General features: G+C 38.5%; 1 protein-coding gene across 4 annotated transcripts in view; it reads left to right on the top strand.

Moving 5' to 3' along the window:
- ptprz1b (protein tyrosine phosphatase receptor type Z1b) overlaps window positions 1-15,107 on the top strand; it is a 36,716-nt gene continuing 21,609 nt past the window's right edge. Inside the window, exons 1-2 of one of the 4 annotated variants that reach the window (XM_051891053.1) lie at window positions 1-246; window positions 11,995-12,060. In XM_051891053.1, coding sequence (XP_051747013.1) covers window positions 180-246; window positions 11,995-12,060 — 133 coding nt within the window. In that variant the 5' untranslated portion in view covers window positions 1-179. The remainder of the gene's footprint in view (window positions 247-11,994; window positions 12,061-15,107) is intronic. The other 3 variants (XM_051891052.1, XM_051891055.1, XM_051891054.1) reach the window with 3 other exon arrangements.

Below are 15,107 nucleotides of genomic sequence, written 5' to 3'. Positions count from 1 at the left end.
GTGAACGCAGGGTCTCTCCTCTCGCGCGCTGTGATCATACAGTGAATGAAGCTCTAGCGTGGGAAAGACGAACAGGATACGCGAAACACTGACATGGATCCACTGTAACATCTCTGCAATAGCTGTTATTGCGTTATCAATAGATCAGCGGTCACTCTACGTTTAACTCGAGTCTGAAGATGATGCGTCTGATCACAGCCAAATCACATCTGTTCCTCGCGCAGCTGTGGCTGATCTGTCACACAGGTAACAAGTAAATACAGTGATGAGTGATGGATGCGTCCTCGTAGATGTGTGTTTGGGCATGAATGCATCGATGCGTAAAGTTGCATGTATCCAAGAGCTTTATTTCCACAGGTTCTTCGTGCATTTATAAATTAATTATTAATGAATGTATTATGAAATATTCTCAGTCCTATATGACAAAAGTATTGCATTAACTTGTGTTTTATGGATCAGTTTTATACTGAATTATAATGAATCATTTCGAATGTTTAGGCTATATAGGTGTGTGTTTAAAAGTTTAGGTTTTATATTTCATCTCAGTCTTATAGGACAAAGCATTGAAATATATTAGGCTTTGAAAAGATTAGAATGCCTTTTGAGTGAATTAATCAAAGATTAATGAATCATTTAAGTGCTACTTTTGTTGTGCTTTATTTGCAGTTATATAAGTTACTTTTTTTAGGTTGTTGTAGAACAATCCAATATCAGATTTTTGAAAATGCCAGAATGTGTTTGTTTATTAATAAATATGAAGTGTGTTGGTTCATTATGCAGACTGTGAATTGTCTAAGTGTTTTATTTTTATTTCCTTGCCTTCAAATTAGTTTTTCATTGGTGCCGTTCATAATATTTAGTTGAGTTTCAAGGACGTTTCAGCTGTAGGACAGACTTTGGCTCATTGCTCTTGGCACTCGATCACCAATATGATGGTGTTTTAATCTCTCTGTCTCTGTTCATCCTGCTGAATTAAATGTAATTTGACATGGTGGGGAAATATAAAGCAGTGTGTTTTTGACTGCATGTGTCTTGAGCCATCTGCAAATCTGATGCCCAGCACACACACTCACACACTCATACACTCATACACTCATACACTCACACACACACACACGCACACACACATTCACTCACTCACTCACACACTAACTCACACACTCACTCTCACACACATTCTCACTCACACACACACATTCACTCACGCACACACACTCACGAACACACACTCACGCACACTCACGCACACACACTCACGAACACACATTCACTCACTCACACACACTCACGCACACACACTCACGAACACACATTCACTCACTCACACACACTCGCACACACCCACACACACACACACACACACACACACACATTCACTCACTCACACACTAACTCACACATTCACACGCTCTCACTCACTCACACACACTCACGCACACATATTCACTCACTCACACACTCTCACGCACACACTCACACTCACTTATTCACTCACTCACTCACACACTCACACTCACTTCTTCACTCACTCACTCAAACTCACACATACACAAACACACATTCACTCACTCACTTATTCACTCACTCATTCACTCACTCACACACACACATTCACTCACATACGCACACACACTCACACTCACTTATTCACTCACTCACACTCACTCACTCACACACACACACACATTCACTCATTCACTCACACACACACACACACATTCACTCACTCACTCAGTCATTCACTCACTCACTCACTCACGCGCACACACACATTCACTCACTCAAGTTGATCTCAGTGCTGTGACAATACACCATTGTCCTGATACATCAGTCTAAACTGTTGTAACACTGCTGATTTTGCTGAGAAGCATTAGTTATTTCTTGTTCAGGAGTTCCGCAGCTGTCACTTTATGTGTGTGTCGGAGATATACAGAGTGCTGGCACATGTTACACCCTGCTGTTGGATGTGATGGCAGGGGAAGCCCGTTTTGCTGCTGCTTTTGTCTCAGTGACGCTCACTCACCATTAATGCCAGCAGCAGGAAGAGAGAGAAGAGAGAGATTCTGCCCACCAAACACATGATTGATCGATTCACACCAGGGTCACCCTGCCATGTCTAAACAAAATAACCACAGCATGGTCGGAAAAATGCAGTTAAGTTTCTCTTGATCAAATGGCTGACAGTGAAAGATTGATTTGTATTGATTCACCCCCACAATCCAAAGGCATTTCATTATTAGACATTATCTGACAGTGGCAGGCATTACCAATCAATTGTCACACTTTGTGACACACGATACAAACTGTAATATTTATTAATATAACATTACATACTAGATTTTGTTCCCATTCATTATCAATCATAAGATTTGTGATCTTTAATATCTGATTGATAGTTTGCACTGATGAGTGATTTGAACCCATCTCTGTTTCTTTTATATAAAGAGTTATTGAAGATACTTCATAAAAAGCTACTGTTCAGACCTTCATGGACTTTGCTTTAGTGGTATTTGGCACCAGAAGCCTGAACTTTTCTAAGGTTACATGATACCAAAGAGGGTTCAGAGAGGACATATTTAATACCTGCACAGTGCACATTTGTACATGAATTTTTTTTTTCTGTTTTAATACAGGATATTGTCTCCATCAATTGGTTCTCAACTGATGGGCCATAAAAAGTTAAATACACGCAAATTTTGGAAACACTTTATTTCATAGTGTCCCTGTTACATGTACTTACTAGTAATAACAATACAATCCATAATACATTTAAACGGATCAATGATGTGACGGGTCATTTTTTTGTCCAAAGGCCTTAATAATAATAAAAAACAAAGATATGACATCCAAAGTATGTGAGGTAGTACAACAAGATCTGTTTTATTGAATCCAAAAGGTTTTAATTATATTTTGCTACATATAAAGGTTTTGAAGTGTCAAAAGTTCATTCGGTTTAAGCGTCCAAAGGCCAATACAGCCATTTCATTTGTGATTAAAATATCTTAAAATGTAATAAATGTATATATTTTTTATTCTGGCATGATTTTATAACATCATATATCAACATAGTGCAAAATGGTATTAAAATTATGTGTATTTTAAATTTGTTATGAGAAAGAATGTCCGGAAAAATGAATTTCATTGATGTCATTCGGAGTAACCGATATAAAGGGACCATTTTGGATCAAGTCATGCGCTTAATATCATTCGACAGGATGTGACATCATTCAGACACCTGCAAAGGACCACATGGTCATGAAGCAAAGTAACTAACTCTCTCTTAACTATCTGATAAATTAATGTTTTCACTTGCTCATACGCATGTCCCGAAACAACAGATCATTCGGTACAACCGCTATAAAACATGGACAATGTTGTAATATTTTAAAAACTTGTACTAAATATAAAATGTTTGATGGTCCTTTTGCTAGCTAGCTAGATATCAGCCTGTTAGCATTGTTTGAAAATATCGTCATTCGGTAAAACCAAAATTTTGGTTAAACCAAATGACTTTTTTGGTGACAAATTTTGTCCATCTTGTAAAAAATTCCAAAAGCAGTGTTAATTGATTATAAAAACCACATAATCTCATTGTTAACATTAATAAAACTAAAAAAATTTATTATATCTCCGTTATGTTTTTTACACTTTTAAAAACCTTATTCGTCAATGACCCAAATACAGGTTCACTCACAATTGAGAAAATATGGTTTGCCAACCATAATATGTTTTATGTCATGATTTATTGGTGATGACTAGAGCATGAAACCATGTGGGAGAAATTTAGAAACAAATTTTCCTTTTCAGCATCTCATATTACTTATTTTGCATATTGTTGGTCCTGTGGATTTCCTGAAGCCAAACCCGTCCTCTATATAACCTTTATCATCAATAAATAAACCCATGTTAAATCCACATTAATTAATGATGACTATGGCCTATTTAAAACTCAGCAGTTGTACCCTATTTAAGCATATATAAAAAAAAAAAAACAACTCCACTGAGTTTTGTTTATTGGGACATGAAGAGATTTCCTGGAGTGTGTGATGTTAAATCATGTCCTTCTGATTTCTGCGGTGAACTTCTGTGAATCCACCTTAAACGCAAACTGTACATCAGTGTCCAGCCGGATAATGAGTGTGACCAGCGCAGGCTTGTGTCTGTGGGTGTCAGCAGCTCCGCTGAGCAATATGAGCAGCTCTAGTTGACTACCAGCGGCCGTCTGTGTCTAACACAGCCTGAGGCAATATTGCTTGTACCGTTATGTCATCCTAAAAAATGGAGACTTACATAATCAACAGAGGTGTGCTGCTAGATATTAAACGCATATTGATTTTAATCAACCTGAAATGTTTTGTGCTAAACCTGATGCCAGCCACTTAGGAAAGAACATTTTTATAGTGCTTTGTTGATAGTCGTGCCAATGCTGTATCTCAGTTAACCTGCGTCAAAACAACATGCTAGCTGTTGGTTTTTGGCCTAAAACATTCCCCAGAGAAAAGCTATTCAGTGTTGGAGAAATACAATCTCTTCGCATTCAGAACAAATCTGGACAGGCACTGGGGTGGCCAGCCGTCTTCATTTCACTCAATTTCCGCTGCATTTTCCAGTGGTCATATTGCTTTCCAATGTGCACGATTAAAGTCGCCTGGATATTTACACGACTGCAGAGTATCGTTTTCCACCAACTGAGGTTGGTGTTTGTCCATGTGGAAGTGGAGTTAAAGAGCTTTAGATGTAAAATTAATTAATTGATTCTCATGTGGCACCGAAAAAAAATTAGCAATTGTGACGGCATGCCAAAACGTTTGAAGTAGGCAGGGCTACTTTCACTAAAATGGTTATAACTCTTGAACGAAATGAGATATTTTCACTAAACTTGTTATACTCATGTACGAGTTCATTCTGTGGTGACACAAAAAAAATCTGCGGCGATTCCGCTTAGTGACGCTATAATATGCAGTGTCTTTGTCCAGGGTGCAGTGTCTGTCTATAAGGACATTGCTGTATCTCGAAAAACATGGCCGCCATCGGCCAATGAAGTTTGAGTCCCTATTAGACCAGGTTAACGGAGGCTGATCAGAACGAAACTTGGTGGTCTTGTTTGACTCATGGCCCTAGAGGTCTGTGCGAAGTTTGAAAGAAAATGGCCACCGGGTGGCGCTATCACGTTATAGACCCTATATATAACGCAATGTATCACACATACACACAATATGCATATGTTAAATCTTCATATGTAGACATTATAAAATCACTATTATAACACTTAACATCACATTTTGTCAAAGTTTATTATATCATATGTACTGAGCTGGCAGTTTTGACAACTGTGCCACATAATGATTATTGTGAAACCCGAAAATGGTGCTATTCAGAGAAGATTTGCAGTAAGCATTTTGTTACCTATCATTTATTTTAGATATCTATATCAAATGTGTCTGCATGTGTGTGTGTGTGTGTAAGCATGCTTAGTGTGTATTAAGTATTATTGTTTAAGCTTTTCATTCTTTTGTGAATGTGTTTTAGCGTATTCTCCATCATGGATATTTTATATTTCGGGTTGGCCTAGACCCTAACAGCATAGTTGGCATGAAGGTCTTAAAACGCTTGAACCCCGTTAATTGCTGCTCGCAGCTATATTTAAACTTGAAATTTTGAAGTAGAAAGACTGAAATAGTATTTTCTTATAAAACGTACTAAATTTTATTCACATTTTTACAGTGTATGAGACCATCTTCTGAGATATGAATGCTTTTTTGAACATTTATTAATGAGATTCATGGCAAAATTTCACACCTGTCACAGGCTACTTGCTTAGCTTAAGCAGATTTCTTTCTTCATATTCACTCCATAATAGTGTTGAAATTTTGAGAGAAGATTCATTTTTTAAAGCCTGCTTCTTGATTCTCTCTGTAAGCACTCACTGCCGTTCTACAGATTTTCTTCTTATCTATATAGTGTAAATGTTTAGAGAGGAGGCATAGAACTTAAGAAAGCGTGAAAATGAGGCTGAACGCTGAAGAAAGAGAAAAGCGGTCTTCCTCTTGACCTCAGGATGTGGAGCTGGAGCTGTGGTAAAGCACTGGCAGCGTGCAGAGCTCATAAAAGGCAGTATTCTGCTTTGGCAGCGGACGGACAGTGAGGTGAGGAAGGAAAGCTTTTCCCCTGTTAAAGAAAGATGGAGTATTTGGTTCTCTTTCCGAATCGGATCTGACCTGGTGTCTGTGGCGATAGGGAGGAAGTCCTAATGGCTGAACGCCACCGGAGGTTCTGTCTGTTGTCAAGGAGTTTCCTCTGGCATGTCCTAAGGCTGAATGGAGAGCGTCTCCTGCTCGGATGTGTTGCGACTAGCCCAGATAAAAGCATTGTGGATATTATATATTGTCAGACACAGCGCTTGTTCACTATAATTATAGTAAAATTCATCTTTTTTGCTGTCAAACAGATTTACTGAGTTGTACCTAAAGTGATTTGGGTCACAACAGTCAATGTAGTCCCACACTTTCTCTATTAATATTTTTGTTTAGTTTAGTAATATTTTTCCCATGTATTGACTGACAGCTCTCCTGTCGCCATGTTGAGAGAAATCGAGAGTAAGTGCAGAGGTGTTGTGTGTAAACATGATGGTTATTGTAGTTCTAGACTAAATGTGAACATGCATTTACTCATCTAAACTTTTTCAGTATTCAGTATTCCTCAAAATGAATAAAAACAGTGAAACGCAAACTCAGAATATTACAAAATATTATGCTAAATTACACAAATATACTTTATGTATTAATTCTCACTTTATTAACCAATGTCTTTGCTGCAGACCTTCGATGATCCAGTTCAACTAATAAGCAAACATTACTTTAGATAAACGTCACATTTGTGTTTATTTCTTTTTGTTTTTCTATTCTTCTGCGATTCAGAATGGCAGCACAGCTGAAAGATTTGTTTGAGCTGCACCCTCTACTGTACAGGAGGGAATTTGCATTTTCTTCTTATTCATTTCACTTTTGGTGTGAAAGGGCCTTTACATATGCCAAGAATAGAACTTTTTTTTGTTATTAAAAAACAAACAAGCAAGCCCATCCCAGGGGAGAAAAAGCAATTCAAAAGTAACACAACACATTACTTTCCATAAAAATTAATGCAATTAGTTACTTTTTTAGGGAGTAGCTCAATATTTTAATGCATTACTTTCCCCACCACTGGAGCTGACAACAGTTTATCTTACGAGAACTATGCCGTGATAAATGCAAAATCATATATATGGTGAATTGGAGCATTTATGTGGATCTTGGAGGCAGGGCATGAGAGTATGAGAACTGGGCCGGGGTGTCAGGGAAGGTATAAACCCCCAGCTGTTCTCTGGCATTACTACCTTCAGCTACAGTCACTGCGTTCTCACGCAGACCACATGTCACTTTCCCTCTGACCCCTGCAGCAACAGCTGGCACAGGCTGCTGCACACATGCACCAAGACATGTTTGCCTGTATGAGGATTCCCTCTCTATAGACGTACCTCTAAAGCATCAAAAACACAAACTGAAAATTGGCTTTGAAACTATTTTCACTCAAAAATTGCCTAAATATAACAAATAATTGCAAAGAAATGGCACCAAGTTTTATAGTAGAAAGGCTAAAATAGTATTTTCTTGTGAAATTTACTCCAATAATCTTTGTTTTATGTACAGCTTCGAAATATCATTTTTTACAGTGTATATCCATCCAATCAAAAAAAAAAAAAAAAAAAAAAAAAAAAAAAAAAAAATATATATATATATATATATATATATATATATATATATATATATATGGCACAACAAAAATAATTTTAATATTTTTCCTCCTATCTCATTTTTTTCCTTCACCATATCCCTTTAGGGGGCTCCGTAAAAATGAAACGAAACGAAGCAAAAACACTTCAATGGTTTTCAAAAAAAAAAAAATGTTTGGCCTGTTTTGTTTTTTTACGGAGCCCCTAAAGGGACATGGTGAAGGAAAAATATGGGATGGGAGGAAAAATCCAATGCTTTTGCGTTCTCTTGCAAATGTTTTGCGTTCCCCTGAGAAACTTTGCATTCACTCGCAAAAGTTCTTTGAGAGCTAACATAAAGTTTCTCAGGGGAAAGCAAAAGTTTTGCGAGCGAAAACAATGTTTCTTGGGGGCACGCAAAACATTTGCGAGAGAACGCAAAAGCATTGAAAAATATTTTTTTTACCTCTCTACATATTAATTATCTCATATCCCATATCCCTTTAGGGGCTCCATAGGTTTTGAAGCACATTGACTTTCATTGTATGAAAAAACAACAACAACACAATCTCACTGAAGAAACAAAGTCATACAGGTTTAGAACAATGTCAGAGTGTATGAATAATGTCAAAATTAACATTTTTGGGTGAACTAGTCCTTTAAGTTCTCATCTTGGATTATATTATTTTCAGCCCTAAAGTTGCTGCTATTATAGTGAAGCTTTAAACTTTCTTTAATTATTTCCCAACTGGCTTTTTCCAACCCTTGACCTTAGGGATCCGAATATAATCCAAGCCCTTAGGAACACAGTCATAATTCAATTAGCTGTCCATTTTAACAGTTTCGTTCCCCTGTGCACCCTCTCAATGTCACACAGGTGTTCTCCATCATGTGAGAGCAGCGACGGACACAAAACAGTTCACAGGCTGCGTTTCATCAAGACGAGGGGAGGGAACTCCGCATCGGAAGTTATTTAGTGACACGGCGAGGAGGGGGACTTGGATTTAAGGCCCCCATGTTTTTGTTCATGAGTTAGAAACATGACGTGCTGGCTGGCTTCCCCGAGACTTTTCTAATCCTCTTATTTATTTGAATTACTCTGGAGACGTTTACAGAGGGCAGAGGATGGGTACGATCCCTCCCCCATCCATTTCCTATGTCGTACTGGACACATGGTTACCGTCTGCATACTGAAAGCCTTTCCCAGTCAAAGCCACCATCCGAGTGCGACGGCTTTGACCGTGTGACTGCAGTCAGGCTGTAGTAAACAACTTCTGCCTGCCAGATAGTTTTCATTCAAGAAACTTTGCACTTAAAGTGTGCTTACGCCAGAATTGGGTAGTTTCAGAGGACTGAAAACTACGTTACGTCAAACTCATTACAAGTTGGAAACTTTTTTTTTTTTGATAAAAGATCAAACTTTGCCCACTTTGTGATGTCATATAAAAACAACTAAAATGACAGTGACTTCAACAAGGAGCAACTTCTACACATGTAACCATTAAGAATGATATTGTCCGCTAGTGTGGACACTAATATAGTTATCGTTATAGTTATCTATATATATTTAATTCTTGGCGTGAACGGGCCTTTAGACCAATTTATTTTGTCATTGAGTGTTGTCAGAAATGAATAATTTCCAAGGGTTACTCTTATAATCATTGTAATTCAGATGACGTGAACACAGGCTTAAACTCCTGCTGCTTATTTTGAAATATCTAAACATCTAATCATTTTGTTTATCTGTCAAATCGAAGAAAATCCCCTTTGAGAGTGCAGGATGTGAAATTTAAGAGGGGTCCAGTGAAGGGCTTGTTTTATTGGCGATAGACTCATTAACATCAAACTGTGAGCAATTTTAATCTAATTTGCCCCAGGCTTTTCTTTCAGTGCCTGTGAAATGGACCCGAGCCAGAGAATCTCCGGAGCTTTAGTGAGGCGCAGGTTGCTGCTCTTCCTCAGAGTATGATACTGTTCCTGTGAAACGGGCCTGGATTTTGTTTGACGAGCTGAGCAAAAGAGCTTTTTCCACTCGCAGTTTCATCGCCCTGCCAACTGGGATTTACTCCACAGAACCGTCAAACACAAAGCCTGTTTTTAAGAAAGACATGTCCTAAACAAATGGGTGTTTTACCATGTTTTACCACAAGAATACTGAATGTAAATACTAAATAATGCGGTGTGGTGCAATTATATTTGCTAATTAACATTTATATATATTTACAAACTTTTATGTTAGATGCGATTTAATCAGGTTTAATCGATTTGACAGCACTAAAAATATATTTAAAAGGTTACTGTTTCCTAAGAAAGACCCTTATATGGACAGCAGAGGCGCTTATGTTTGTGAACATAACTTGCGTCTGGCTATTCTTTGTAATAATGGCCTGTTCTGTGGCAAAAGTCTTCAAAGGATCTATTGTAGCGGTTCTCAGTCACCATTCACTGAGTCATGGGCTCTGGGAGGCAGGGATGGCTGCGGCAGGGCCGACCGTATTACATGCAGGATGAGTTAAGAGCAGTCAGGTCAGGGGGTAAGACTGTTAAAATGCTAAAATGCTCTTTAACTGACTTTTACATGCTTCATCAGTTTTCAGCATCTCCAAATCCCCTGGAAGGGCATTTTACACTGACACTTGGACTTGTTTTCAGTGTAGCCTTTTTTTTTTTTTTTTTTTAAGATTTTGGGTGAACTATTCCTTTGTGTACTGTCAAAGCATGTGAAGTTGTTGTTTCAGAGGTTAGGGCTACAAACTGGACACAACTGTGTGTGTATGAGGTCATGTGTCCTTTCATCTCCACTTTCCCTTGTACACAGTGACATATGTCTTTTGATGTGTCTGGGCAGGTGTCCTCACAGTCTCACATGTGTTCTAGCACACACATACATGTGACACCCTACACTAGTACACACATCAGACAGTAATGTCAATCACCCGCTCTATAATAATGACCTTTCCCTCATCACACTTTCATTTAGAGATGTTTACACCACAGTCACAGGAGAGAGTAATGAGAGACTGTGAAATAGGAAAGGCTGATTGGGTCTGATGACCTCATTTTACAAGCATAACCTACTGTAATACCCTAGCAACTACCCAGAAAACTGTAGCAACCACATAGCAATGCAATATATACTATTTAGAACACCTTACCAACCAAATATCAATGCCCTAGCAACCACATAGCAAAGCACTATATATGCCACTTAGAACACCTAGTAAACATCCACAGCACCCAAGAAATCACAAAGCAATTCACTATATAGCAATGCACTATATACTGTAGACCACTTAGAACACTTTAGCAACAACATAGCAACACCCTAGCAACCACATAGCAATGCACTATATATGCCTCTTAGAACACCTTAGCGACTACATAGCAGCGCCCTAGTAAACATTCACAACACCCAAGAAAACACAAAGCAATTCACTATATAGCAATGCACTATATACACCACTTAGAACGCCTTAGCAATAACATAGCAACACCCTAGCAACCACATAGAAACGCACTATATATGCCACTTAGAATACCGTAGCGACTACATAGCAACGCCCTAGTAAACATTCACAACACCCAAGAAATCACAAAGCAATTCCCTGTATAGCAATGCACTATATACACCACTTAGAACACCTTAGCAACAATATAGCAACACCCTAGCAACCACATAGAAATGCACTATATATGCCACTTAGAACACCGTAGCGACTACATAGCAACGCCCTAGTAAACATTCACAACACCCAAGAAATCACAAAGCAATTCCCTGTATAGCAATGCACTATATACACCACTTAGAACACCTTAGCAACAATATAGCAACACCCTAGCAACCACTTAGAAATGCACTATAAATGCCACTTAGAAGACTTTAGCGACTATATAGCAGAGCCCTAGTAAACGTCTACAACACCCTAGAAATCACAAAGCAATGCACTATACATCACTTAGAACACCTTAGCAACACCCTAGCAACCACAACATGCAGTCTAGCCGTATGGTGGCAACATTTGCATTGGCAAAACCCAAAAAAATTGTTTGCACTTGTATAATAAATTACAAACACTATTGATTCCAAAGATTGTTTTATTTTGTGATTTTTTTTTTTTTTTTTTTTTTTTTTTTTATGAAATGAAAGACTGTACGTGTACAGGACACAGGCTTTATGCCTCATGCATTTGTGCTCCTCTGAATTACTGGTGCATTGACTCCAACTCTCCTCATCTTTCCCATTCCAGATCTGGCCACGCCGTACCTAAGAGGGCAGCGCAAATTTACAGAGGACGTCGACTGGTCTTACACAGGTGGGTAGACAACGAACAAATGCCCTTATTGTGTGTTTTTTACCAGACTTCAGTGTGGCATGCCACTGGCTTAAAGCCTTAAAAACCTTTTCTCCTTCGAGTGAGAGATAGGGATAAGGTAGCAGTAGATGGAAGTGAATAATGACGGATCAATGTCCGTTCTCCATTAGAAAGACGGCAGTGAGTCGACCTTTTGAATGAGCGGTACCAGCACACACTGCCACTGACCCGCCTGTGCAGGAGATTAGCTGAAAGTCTTAGACACTTTAAGATACTAAAGTCTTTAAAAAGAGTAAGTGACATTCAGGATTGACTTGTGGCTTTTAAATCGGGCCAGAGGACGCTTTGAAAATGGTAGAAAAACAGAACGGAATGGAACAGGAAAGTTTTGTGGCTTTTAGTCCATGTCTAAAGTTTTTTTTTTTTTTCTTCAGCTTTTAAGCATATCTACAGTTTTTCTCTCACCTGGAAAAGGGACCAAAACTGAGTCACTCAGAGTCCATTTACATAGCTGCGAGTTTGAGTAGCTTATAATGTGCGTTTGAAAAAGCAATATCACAGAGCTGTGCTTCACTGACAAGCTGCGCATAAAATAATCGCAGCCTTTGCGATTTCATAATCACACTAGGCCAGATCAGTTTAAGCGCAATTTAGGGTTAATTGCGATTAATCATGCAGCCCTAGTCTCCATGTAAACTACAAAAATGTGAATTTGCATTACATGTTACATATTACATGTTCAGTCTATAGGCACGTAGTGTTTCTTTACAAAGTGACATCGCCATCTACTGGCCTGGCAGCAGAATACAGTGCTTTAGTAGTTTTCGCAGATCCATGTGAACGGGGACGTTTTGACAATGTTGTCGTCTGTATGCAAATGACAAGTTTTTAGTACATTGTTGTCGTGTAAACGTACCCTCAGTGAACAAATCTTGTTTGAATGACTGAAGTAGAGTAGGATACTGACTGTGTGTGTGTGTGTGTGTGTGTGTGTTTGTGTGTTCACTGAGTCGCAACTAAATGAATTAACATGTGAAAGAACACGCTTGATTGTGAGGCCCAGCACAGACCTGTGAACGATACACGTTCTCTGTTTTAACTCCAATTGTTTCTCATAAAACCCCTCTCTCCTCAAACAAAAGTTGTCAAGCTTGAATGCTAATTTGTTCATAGACCCTTGGAACTTCAGCTGACAGTCACACAGTGACTCTATAACACTTCAGATTTCCTCCTGATATGTGGGAAAGTCTGTTTTTTTTATTATTATGCACTGTTTGTGAATTTATGTCAACAGATACTGTGGTCTCGCAATCTGGTCACATGATTAAATGAGCAATATCCTATGTCTATTTTCACACGGGCGCTTTAAAACTTTATTTTCTTGCCTTTTCTTCACTTCTAATCCGTATTAGCATCCTTTACTGTGGGAACATTTAGGCCAATGCAATGGACCAGATACCTTTTATTGTGTGTTTTTTAAATTTCATGGGAAAAGCAAGTCCTGGAATGCTTTGCGACGGAAGCAAACAGGCGGATACTGAATATCCAGTATTTCATCTAATTGTGTGTTCTTATATAGCGCGTTCCAAATCAGTCTCTTATCAGGTTTCATTACACTCAGGATGCAGCTGTGTACGTAGGCAGTACTGTTTAATGGCAAGACTTGGTTGTGGGACAGAGTTCTTGAATCTGCTCACATGATCATTGGTTATTGTAGCATGTCAGTCCCCTGTCGACCCTGTTTTCCGAACCCCAGGGGTGCCTGTGATTCCTGCCTCTGGCATCGGTCCCTCTCCCGTCTCCATCTGCTGCGGGGGCTGCAGTTTTTTCCTCTAATCTACATGCTCTGATAACCTGCGGATAGAGCGTTTAGAGACGCCCGCCTACGTCCTCATAAGCACCTCTGCTATTATAGCTCATGATCGCAGTTTTATTCATGGGGCACACAGAGGATGTGTTGTACAAAAACATATGTGTTTCCTACAGCAAGTGTTGATGTGTAAATTATTGATCGATCACAAAAGAGACTGTGTTATGGTGTACACAAGCTTAGTTGTCATGGAAACGACACTACAAGTTACTCACACACAAGCTACATTCTAGCGACTGGTCACCCTCACAGGATGACCATATAAAACTGTAATTTACAGACAAAGCATTATGAAATCCTTTACTTAAGGTTTGTGATACGGGCTGCAATACAGTTGGCTGCTTCATTTTTCAACAAAAGTTTCTTTGTGAACTCTCCATTGTGCCTCATTTACAAAATAAAATGCTCCGAACAAACATATAATCCTCTGACGTGATCTGGGACGCCATTAAAGTAAACCATCCACTTGCTCCCGACTCTGGGATCCTTCTGAAGTCTGTACAGAGACGCAAATGAGCTGTTTAAACTGGACGTGGCAACGTGAACGTTCTTTCACTCTTCCATTTGTCCTGTTGTCAGCAGACTCAAGCGTGTTGGAGTATGTCAGAAACTGAACTGTATACTGTAACCAGTGTAGACAGCATCAGTGATTATAATGAGTTCTGTTTGATTTTGACGCTCACATTCAGTGCAAGCAAATGTCAGCCATTAAGCGACTGAATGCCAGTGGGCGGGGCCTATGGTGTGATGATGTATAACTATTCGTCGATATGTTGCTCTAGAGGCGGTCATATGCAGATGTGTTTGCCCGTGTGAATTCACAGGTCCCGCAATATCAAAACGAGCCCTATTTGGAGCTTGATTAAATAAATGCTTTGTTTATAATGAGGAGGATGTTTTAAGCTATGAAACTTGCAATATGTTTTAATGGTTCAAAGACCTCTTATATGTCAAACAATCAAGGCAAATTTGATTTCTCATGTCATATATTTAATATATATATACTTTAAACATAATTAATTAGCGACATTTATTTATTGAAATATTGAAATATATTAATATTAAATATATGACTGTTTACATCTAGATTTAATATAAAAGATAAATTATATGCAATTTTACGTTTTATATATATATATATATATATATATATGTGTGTGTGTGTCGCTAATTAATT

This window comes from Ctenopharyngodon idella, chromosome 4, assembly GCF_019924925.1.
Source record: "Ctenopharyngodon idella isolate HZGC_01 chromosome 4, HZGC01, whole genome shotgun sequence".
Taxonomy (NCBI): Eukaryota; Metazoa; Chordata; class Actinopteri; order Cypriniformes; family Xenocyprididae; genus Ctenopharyngodon; species Ctenopharyngodon idella.
The sequence above is the reverse complement of the archived record's forward strand: the minus strand, read 5'-3'. Positions and strand labels throughout refer to the sequence as shown.